The 10,976-nt window shown below is 46.9% G+C and overlaps 1 protein-coding gene across 1 annotated transcript in view; it reads left to right on the top strand.

Moving 5' to 3' along the window:
* LOC129861510 (laminin subunit alpha-5-like) overlaps window positions 1-10,976 on the top strand; it is a 155,113-nt gene that overhangs the window by 11,877 nt on the left and 132,260 nt on the right. The window contains exons 2-4 of the mRNA XM_055932887.1: window positions 3,360-3,478; window positions 3,729-3,899; window positions 7,994-8,091. Of these exons, the coding sequence (XP_055788862.1) occupies window positions 3,360-3,478; window positions 3,729-3,899; window positions 7,994-8,091 (388 nt within the window). The remainder of the gene's footprint in view (window positions 1-3,359; window positions 3,479-3,728; window positions 3,900-7,993; window positions 8,092-10,976) is intronic.

Here is a 10,976-nt window from a genome sequence, read left to right as displayed (position 1 = left end):
ATCCAACACACAGCTCAAAGCTCATATCCAACAGCTCATAGCTCATATCCAACAGCTCAAAGCTCATATCCAACACACAGCTCAAAGCTGATATCCAACAGCTCATAGCTCATATCCAACAGCTCACAGCTCATAGCTCATATCCAATACACAGCTCATAGCTCATATCCAACAGCTAATAGCTCATATCCAACAGCTCATAGCTCATATCCAACAGCTCATAGCTCATATCCAATACACAGCTCACAGCTCATATCCAACACACAGCTCATATCCAATACACAGCTCAAAGCTCATATCCAACAGCTCGTAGCTCATATCCAACAGCTCAAAGCTCATATCCAACACATAGCTCATAGCTCATATCCAACACATAGCTCATATCCAACACACAGCTCATAGCTCATATCCAACACACAGCTCATATCCAATACACAGCTCAAAGCTCATATCCAACAGCTCGTAGCTCATATCCAACAGCTCATAGCTCATATCCAACACACAGCTCATAGCTCAAATCCAACACACAGCACACAGCTCAAATCCAACACGCAGCTCATATCCAACACACAGCTCAAAGCTCATATCCAACAGCTCATAGCTCATATCCAACAGCTCATAGCTCATATCCAATACACAGCTCATAGCTCATATCCAACATCCCATAGCTCATATCCAATACACAGCTCATAGCTCATATCCAACAGCTCATAGCTCATATCCAACACACAGCTCATAGCTCATATCCAACACACAGCTCATAGCTCATATCCAACAGCTCATAGCTCATATCCAATACACAGCTCATATCCAACAGCTCATAGCTCATATCCAACACCTCACGGCTCATATCCAATACACAGCTCATATCCAACAGCTCATAGCTCATATCCAACAGCTCACAGCTCATATCCAACACACAGCTCATAGCTCATATCCAACACACAGCTCATATCCAACACACAGCTCACAGCTCATATCCAACACACAGCTCATAGCTCATATCCAATACACATCTCATAGCTCATATCCAATACACATCTCATAGCTCATATCCAACAGCTCACAGCTCACAGCTCATATCCAACACACAGCTCATATCCAACAGCTCACAGCTCATAGCTCATATCCAACACACAGCTCATATCCAACACACAGCTCATAGCTCATATCCAACACACAGCTCATATCCAACAGCTCATAGCTCATATCCAACAGCTCATAGCTCATATCCAAAACACAGTTCATAGCTCATATCCAACACACAGCTCATATCCAACACACAGCTCATATCCAACAGCTCATAGCTCATATCCAACAGCTCATAGCTCATATCCAACACATAGCTCATAGCTCATATCCAACAGCTCATAGCTCATATCCAACAGCTCATAGCTCATATCCAACAGCTCATAGCTCATATCCAACACACAGCTCATAGCTCATATCCAACACACAGCTCATAGCTCATATCCAATACACAGCTCATAGCTCATATCCAACAGCTCATAGCTCATATCCAACATATCATAGCTCATATCCAACAGCTCATAGCTCATATCCAACAGCTCATAGCTCATATCCAACATATCATAGCTCATATCCAATACACAGCTCATAGCTCATATCCAACACACAGCACATAGCTCATATCCAACATCTCATAGCTCATATCCAATACACAGCCCATATCCAACAGCTCATAGCTCATATCCAACACACAGCTCATATCCAATACACAGCTCATAGCTCATATCCAACAGCTCATAGCTCATATCCAACACACAGCTCATAGCTCATATCCAACACACAGCTCATAGCTCATATCCAACAGCTCATAGCTCATATCCAATACACAGCTCATATCCAACAGCTCATAGCTCATATCCAACACACAGCTCATATCCAACAGCTCCTAGCTCATATCCAACAGCTCACAGCTCATATCCAATACACAGCTCACAGCTCATATCCAACACACAGCTCATAGCTCATATCCAACACACAGCTCATAGCTCATATCCAATACACAGCTCATAGCTCATATCCAATACACAGCTCATAGCTCATATCCAACACACAGCTCATAGCTCATATCCAACACACAGCTCATAGCTCATATCCAACACACAGCTCATAGCTCATATCCAATACACAGCTCATATCCAATACACAGCTCACAGCTCATATCCAACACACAGCTCATAGCTCATATCCAACACACAGCTCATAGCTCATATCCAACACACAGCTCATATCCAACACACAGCTCACAGCTCATATCCAACACACAGCTCATAGCTCATATCCAATACACATCTCATAGCTCATATCCAATACACATCTCATAGCTCATATCCAACAGTTCACAGCTCACAGCTCATATCCAACACACAGCTCATATCCAACAGCTCACAGCTCATAGCTCATATCCAACAGCTCATAGCTCATATCCAACACACAGCTCATATCCAGCAGCTCACAGCTCATAGCTCATATCCAACAGCTCATAGCTCATATCCAAAACACAGCTCATATCCAACACACAGCTCATATCCAACACACAGCTCATATCCAACACACAGCTCATATCCAACAGCTCATAGCTCATATCCAACACACAGCTCATAGCTCATATCCAACACACAGCTCATATCTCATATCCAACACACAGCTCATATCTCATATCCAACACACAGCTCATATCTCATATCCAACAGCTCATATCTCATATCCAACACACAGCTCATATCCAACACACAGCTCATATCACTGTACTGTGTTTAGCTTCTGACTGCATCAAGCAATTCTATGTAGTTATATGTTTATATGTGTTTATATGTGTTCATATCCAACACACAGCTCATAGCTCATATTCAACACACAGCTCATAGCTCATATCCAACACACAGCTCATATCACTGTACTGTGTTTAGCTTCTGACTGCATCAAGCAATTCTATGTATTTTATGTGTTGATATGTGTTTATATGTGTTTATGTGTGTTGATATGTGTTTATATGTGTTTATGTGTGTTTATGTGTGTTTATATGTGTTTATATGTGTTTATATGTGTTCATATGTGTTTATATGTGTTTATATGTGTTTATGTGTGTTTATGTGTGTTTATGTGTGTTTAAATGTGTTTATATGTGTTTATATGTGTTTAAATGTGTTTATATGTGTTTATATGTGTTTAAATGTGTTTATATGTGTTTAAATGTGTTTAAATGTGTTTAAATGTGTGTGTGTTTATATGTGTTTAAATGTGTTTAAATGTGTTTATATGTGTTTATATGTGTTTAAATGTGTTTAAATGTGTTTAAATGTGTTTAAATGTGTGTGTGTGTGTTTTAACAGCTTCTAAGAGAGACTGCATTGAGCGCTTCGGACAGCAAACCACCGAACGGATCAACTCTGACAACGACGTCATCTGTACCACTGAATACTCCCGCATCGTACCCCTGGAGAATGGAGAGGTAAGGGGTGTGCGTGCGTGCGTGCGTGCGTGCGTGCGTATGTGTGTGTGTGTGTGAATACGTACATATGTAAATGAGTGCCACACGTCTGTGTGTGTACGTGAGTGTTGCAGCATGTGTGTGTATACCAACTGTATGTGTGTGTGTGTGTGTGTGTGTGTGTGTGTGTGTGTGTGTGTGTGTGTGTGTGTGTGTGTGTGTGTGTGTGTGTGTGTGTGTGCGTGTGCGTGACATCGTCCCTCTCTCCTAGGTGGTGGTGTCTCTAGTCAACGGGCGTCCCGGGTCTATGAACTTCTCTTACTCTCCAGTCCTGAGGGATTTCACCAAGGCCACCAACATCCGCCTCCGTTTCCTCAGAACCAACACCCTCCTGGGACACCTGATGGGCAAGGCCCTCCGCGACCCCACCGTCACACGCAGGGTGGGTACTAATGGGTACAGGGATGAGAAGGTGGGGGGGCAGGAGGTAGAGAAGGGGTCAGAGGGGTGGGGGAGGCAGGAGGTAGAGAAGGGGTCAGAGGGGTGGGGGCAGGAGGTAGAGAAAGGGGTCAGAGAGTAGGGGGCAGGTCGTAGAGAAGGGGTCAGAGGGTAGGGGGCAGGTGGTAGAGAAGGGGTCAGAGGGTAGAGAAGGGGTCAGAGAGTAGGGGGCAGGAGGTAGAGAAGGGGTCAGAGAGTAGGGGGCAGGAGGTAGAGAAGGGGTCAGAGAGTAGGGGCAGGTGGTAGAGAAGGGGTCAGAGAGTAGGGGGCAGGTGGTAGAGAAGGGGTCAGAGAGTAGGGGGCAGGAGGTAGAGAAGGGGTCAGAGAGTAGGGGGCAGGTGGTAGAGAAGGGGTCAGAGAGTAGGGGGCAGGTGGTAGAGAAGGGGTCAGAGAGTAAGGGGAGAGGGGCAGGAGGTAGAGAAGGGGTCAGAGAGTAGGGGGCAGGAGGTAGAGAAGGGGTCAGAGAGTAGGGGGCAGGAGGTAGAGAAGGGGTCAGAGAGTAGGGGGCAGGAGGTAGAGAAGGGGTCAGAGAGTAGGAGGCAGGAGGTAGAGAAGGGGTCAGAGAGTAGGAGGCAGGAGGTAGAGAAGGGGGCAGAGAGTAGGGGGCAGGAGGTAGAGAAGGGGTTAGAGAGTAGGAGGCAGGAGGTAGAGAAGGGGTCAGAGGGGTGGGGGGCAGGAGGTAGAGAAGGGGTTAGAGAGTAGGAGGCAGGAGGTAGAGAAGGGGTCAGAGAGTAGGGGGCAGGAGGTAGAGAAGGGGTCAGAGGGTAGGAGGCAGGAGGTAGAGAAGGTATCAGAGAGTAGGGGGCAGGAGGTAGAGAAGGGGTCAGAGAGTAGGAGGCAGGAGGTAGAGAAGGTGTCAGAGGGTAGGAGGCAGGAGGTAGAGAAGGGGTCAGAGAGTAGGAGGCGGGAGGTAGAGAAGGGGTCAGAGAGTAGGAGGCGGGAGGTAGAGAAGGGGTCAGAGAGTAGGAGGCAGGAGGTCAAGAAGGGGTCAGAGAGTAGGAGGCAGGAGGTCGAGAAGGGGTCAGAGAGTAGGAGGCAGGAGGTAGAGAAGGGGTCAGAGAGTAGGAGGCAGGAGGTTGAGAAGGGGTCAGAGAGTAGGGGGCAGGTCGTAGAGAAGGGGTCAGAGAGTAGGGGGCAGGGGGTAGAGAAGGGGTCAGAGAGTAGGGGGCAGGAGGTAGAGAAGGGGTCAGAGAGTAGGAGGCAGGAGGTAGAGAAGGGGTCAGAGAGTAGGGGGCAGGGGGTAGAGAAGGGGTCAGAGAGTAGGAGGCAGGAGGTAAAGAAGGGGTCAGAGGGTAAGGGGGCAGGTGGTAGAGAAAGGGTCAGAGAGGTGGGGGGGGCAGGAGGTATAGAAGGGGTCAGAGAGTAGGGGGCAGGAGGTAGAGAAGGGGTCAGAGAGTAGGGGGCAGGAGGTAGAGAAGGGGTCAGAGAGTAGGGGGCAGGAGGTAGAGAAGGGGTCAGAGGGTAAGGGGGCAGGTGGTAGAGAAAGGGTCAGAGAGGTGGGGGGGCAGGAGGTAGAGAAGGGGTCAGAGAGTAGGGGGAAGGAGGTAGAGAAGGGGTGAGAGAGTAAGGGGGCCAGGAGGTAGAGAAGGGGTCAGAGAGTAGGAGGCAGGAGGTAGAGAAGGGGTCAGAGAGTAGGGGGCAGGAGGTAGAGAAGGGGTCAGAGAGTAATGCACAGAGGGTAGAGAAGGGGTCAGAGAGTAGGGGGCAGGAGGTAGAGAAGGGGTCAGAGAGTAGGGCACAGAGGGCAGAGAGTAGGGGGCAGAGGGTAGAGAAGGGGTCAGAGAGTAGGGGGCAGAGGGTAGAGAAGGGGTCAGAGGGTAGGGGGCAGGAGGTAGAGAAGGGGTCAGAGAGTAGGGGGCAGGAGGTAGAGAAGGGGTCAGAGGGGTGGGGGCAGGAGGTAGAGAAGGGGTCAGAGAGTAGGGGGCAGGAGGTAGAGAAGGGGTCAGAGAGTAGGAGGCAGGAGGTAGAGAAGGGGTCAGAGATTAGGGGGCAGGGGGTAGAGAAGGGGTCAGAGAGTAGGGGGCAGGAGGTAGAGAAGGGGTCAGAGAGTAGGGGCAGGTGGTAGAGAAGGGGTCAGAGAGTAGGGGGCAGGTGGTAGAGAAGGGGTCAGAGAGTAGGGGGCAGGAGGTAGAGAAGGGGTCAGAGAGTAGGGGGCAGGTGGTAGAGAAGGGGTCAGAGAGTAGGGGGCAGGTGGTAGAGAAGGGGTCAGAGAGTAAGGGGAGAGGGGCAGGAGGTAGAGAAGGGGTCAGAGAGTAGGGGGCAGGAGGTAGAGAAGGGGTCAGAGAGTAGGGGGCAGGAGGTAGAGAAGGGGTCAGAGAGTAGGGGGCAGGAGGTAGAGAAGGGGTCAGAGAGTAGGAGGCAGGAGGTAGAGAAGGGGTCAGAGAGTAGGAGGCAGGAGGTAGAGAAGGGGGCAGAGAGTAGGGGGCAGGAGGTAGAGAAGGGGTTAGAGAGTAGGAGGCAGGAGGTAGAGAAGGGGTCAGAGGGGTGGGGGGCAGGAGGTAGAGAAGGGGTTAGAGAGTAGGAGGCAGGAGGTAGAGAAGGGTCAGAGAGTAGGGGGCAGGAGGTAGAGAAGGGGTCAGAGGGTAGGAGGCAGGAGGTAGAGAAGGTATCAGAGAGTAGGGGGCAGGAGGTAGAGAAGGGGTCAGAGAGTAGGAGGCAGGAGGTAGAGAAGGTGTCAGAGGGTAGGAGGCAGGAGGTAGAGAAGGGGTCAGAGAGTAGGAGGCGGGAGGTAGAGAAGGGGTCAGAGAGTAGGAGGCGGGAGGTAGAGAAGGGGTCAGAGAGTAGGAGGCAGGAGGTCAAGAAGGGGTCAGAGAGTAGGAGGCAGGAGGTCGAGAAGGGGTCAGAGAGTAGGAGGCAGGAGGTAGAGAAGGGGTCAGAGAGTAGGAGGCAGGAGGTTGAGAAGGGGTCAGAGAGTAGGGGGCAGGTCGTAGAGAAGGGGTCAGAGAGTAGGGGGCAGGCGGTAGAGAAGGGGTCAGAGAGTAGGGGGCAGGAGGTAGAGAAGGGGTCAGAGAGTAGGAGGCAGGAGGTAGAGAAGGGGTCAGAGAGTAGGGGGCAGGGTGTAGAGAAGGGGTCAGAGAGTAGGAGGCAGGAGGTAAAGAAGGGGTCAGAGGGTAAGGGGGCAGGTGGTAGAGAAAGGGTCAGAGAGGTGGGGGGGGCAGGAGGTATAGAAGGGGTCAGAGAGTAGGGGGCAGGAGGTAGAGAAGGGGTCAGAGAGTAGGGGGCAGGAGGTAGAGAAGGGGTCAGAGAGTAGGGGGCAGGAGGTAGAGAAGGGGTCAGAGGGTAAGGGGGCAGGTGGTAGAGAAAGGGTCAGAGAGGTGGGGGGGCAGGAGGTAGAGAAGGGGTCAGAGAGTAGGGGGAAGGAGGTAGAGAAGGGGTGAGAGAGTAAGGGGGCCAGGAGGTAGAGAAGGGGTCAGAGAGTAGGAGGCAGGAGGTAGAGAAGGGGTCAGAGAGTAGGGGGCAGGAGGTAGAGAAGGGGTCAGAGAGTAGGGCACAGAGGGTAGAGAAGGGGTCAGAGAGTAGGGGGCAGGAGGTAGAGAAGGGGTCAGAGAGTAGGAGGCAGGAGGTAGAGAAGGGGTCAGAGGGGTGGGGGCAGGAGGTAGAGAAGGGGTCAGAGAGTAGGGGGCAGGAGGTAGAGAAGGGGTCAGAGGGGTGGGGGCAGGAGGTAGAGAAGGGGTCAGAGAGTAGGGGGCAGGAGGTAGAGAAGGGGTCAGAGAGTAGGAGGCAGGAGGTAGAGAAGGGGTCAGAGATTAGGGGGCAGGAGGTAGAGAAGGGGTCAGAGAGTAGGGGGCAGGAGGTTGAGAAGGGGTCAGAGAGTAGGAGGCAGGAGGTAGAGAAGGGGTGAGGGGTGGGGGGGGCAGGAGGTAGAAAATAGTTCAGAGCCTATTGAAATATTCTGTTTATATTCAAAGGGCCTTTTACTTGAAACTGTCCCGTACTGCAGCCCATCAACCTGTGTGACAAACTGTCTGAATGAAGCTACAATAGTCAGTTACAATCACGTTGATGTGATGTCTTCATGATGTGCCTGTTTCTCTGCAGTACTACTACAGTATCAAGGACATCAGTATCGGAGGACGCTGTGTGTGTAACGGACACGCTGAAGCCTGCGACCCACACGACCCCAACGACCCCTACAAGTAAGATGGACAGTCTGACTATACACTAATTAGATGAGAGATTCTAGAATAGAGATTACTACACCTCCATAGATTATGTAGAGATTACTGCACCTCAATAGATTCTAGAATAGAGATTACTACTCCTCCATAGATTATGTAGAGATTACTACTCCTCCATAGATTATGTAGAGATTACTGCACCTCAATAGATTATGTAGAGATTACTGCACCTCAATAGATTATGTAGAGATTACTACTCCTCCATAGATTATGTAGAGATTACTACTCCTCCATAGATTATGTAGAGATTACTACTCCTCCATAGATTATGTAGAGATTACTACTCCTCTATAGATTATGTAGAGATTACTGCACCTCAATAGATTATGTAGAGATTACTGCACCTCAATAGATTATGTAGAGATTACTGCACCTCAATAGATTATGTAGAGATTACTGCACCTCAATAGATTATGTAGAGATTACTACTCCTCAATAGATTATGTAGAGATTACTGCACCTCAATAGATTATGTAGAGATTACTGCACCTCAATAGATTATGTAGAGATTACTGCACCTCAATAGATTATGTAGAGATTACTGCACCTCAATAGATTCTGTAGGGATTACTACACCTCAATAGATTATGTAGAGATTACTACTCCTCAATAGATTATGTAGAGATTACTGCACCTCAATAGATTATGTAGAGATTACTGCACCTCAATAGATTATGTAGAGATTACTGCACCTCAATAGATTCTGTAGAGATTACTGCACCTCAATAGATTATGTAGAGATTACTGCACCTCAATAGATTCTGTAGAGATTACTGCACCTCAATAGATTATGTAGAGATTACTGCACCTCAATAGATTATGTAGAGATTACTACTCCTCAATAGATTATGTAGAGATTACTACTCCTCAATAGATTATGTAGAGATTACTACTCCTCAATAGATTATGTAGAGATTACTACTCCTCTATAGATTATGTAGAGATTACTGCACCTCAATAGATTATGTAGAGATTACTGCACCTCAATAGATTATGTAGAGATTACTGCACCTCAATAGATTATGTAGAGATTACTACTCCTCAATAGATTATGTAGAGATTACTGCACCTCAATAGATTATGTAGAGATTACTACTCCTCAGTAGATTATGTAGAGATTACTACTCCTCAATATATTCTGTAGAGATTACTGCACCTCAATAGATTATGTAGAGATTACTACTCCTCTATAGATTATGTAGAGATTACTACTCCTCAATAGATTATGTAGAGATTACTGCACCTCAATAGATTATGTAGAGATTACTGCACCTCAATAGATTCTGTAGGGATTACTACACCTCAATAGATTATGTAGAGATTACTACTCCTCAATAGATTATGTAGAGATTACTGCACCTCAATAGATTATGTAGAGATTACTGCACCTCAATAGATTATGTAGAGATTACTGCACCTCAATAGATTCTGTAGAGATTACTGCACCTCAATAGATTATGTAGAGATTACTGCACCTCAATAGATTCTGTAGAGATTACTGCACCTCAATAGATTATGTAGAGATTACTGCACCTCAATAGATTATGTAGAGATTACTACTCCTCAATAGATTATGTAGAGATTACTACTCCTCAATAGATTATGTAGAGATTACTACTCCTCAATAGATTATGTAGAGATTACTACTCCTCTATAGATTATGTAGAGATTACTGCACCTCAATAGATTATGTAGAGATTACTGCACCTCAATAGATTATGTAGAGATTACTGCACCTCAATAGATTATGTAGAGATTACTACTCCTCAATAGATTATGTAGAGATTACTGCACCTCAATAGATTATGTAGAGATTACTACTCCTCAGTAGATTATGTAGAGATTACTACTCCTCAATATATTCTGTAGAGATTACTGCACCTCAATAGATTATGTAGAGATTACTACTCCTCTATAGATTATGTAGAGATTACTACTCCTCAATAGATTATGTAGAGATTACTGCACCTCAATAGATTATGTAGAGATTACTACTCCTCAATAGATTATGTAGAGATTACTACTCCTCAGTAGATTATGTAGAGATTACTACTCCTCAATATATTCTGTAGAGATTACTGCACCTCAATAGATTATGTAGAGATTACTACTCCTCTATAGATTATGTAGAGATTACTACTCCTCAATAGATTATGTAGAGATTACTGCACCTCAATAGATTATGTAGAGATTACTACTCCTCAATAGATTATGTAGAGATTACTACTCCTCAATAGATTATGTAGAGATTACTGCACCTCAATAGATTATGTAGAGATTACTACTAATAATAAATTAATAATACCCGCTATATGCAAAAACCTTCCATAACAAAGTCATCACCTACGGAGCGATGAACCTGGAGAAGAGTCCCTTAAGCAAGCTGGTCGTGGGACTCTGTTCACAAACACAAACAGACCCCACAGAGCCCCAGGACAGCAACGCAATTAGACCCAACCAAATCATGAGAAAACAAAAAGAGAATCACTTGACACATTGGCAAAATTTTAAATAAAAAAAACAGTGGTCAGGCAGAATACCTGACCACTGTGACTGACCCAAAATTAAGGAAAACTTTGACTATGTACAGAGCATAGCCTTGCTATTGAGAAAGGCCGCCGTAGGCAGACCTGGCACTCAAGAGAAGACAGGCTATGCGCACACTGCCCACAACATGAAGTGGAATGATCAATACTTGGCTGCCATTTGACAGATTAAAATAATCTCGCTCTCTTTTGTCCATAATAATCTCATCGTGTAGGCTATACCCGGACTGTATCTACTACTTGTTGGCTAGAGAGCACGTAGAGATCAGAGTGGCCACATTTACTATAGCCCTATAA

This window comes from Salvelinus fontinalis, chromosome 8 (genome assembly GCF_029448725.1).
Source record: "Salvelinus fontinalis isolate EN_2023a chromosome 8, ASM2944872v1, whole genome shotgun sequence".
Lineage (NCBI taxonomy): Eukaryota > Metazoa > Chordata > Actinopteri > Salmoniformes > Salmonidae > Salvelinus > Salvelinus fontinalis.
The sequence above is the reverse complement of the archived record's forward strand: the minus strand, read 5'-3'. Positions and strand labels throughout refer to the sequence as shown.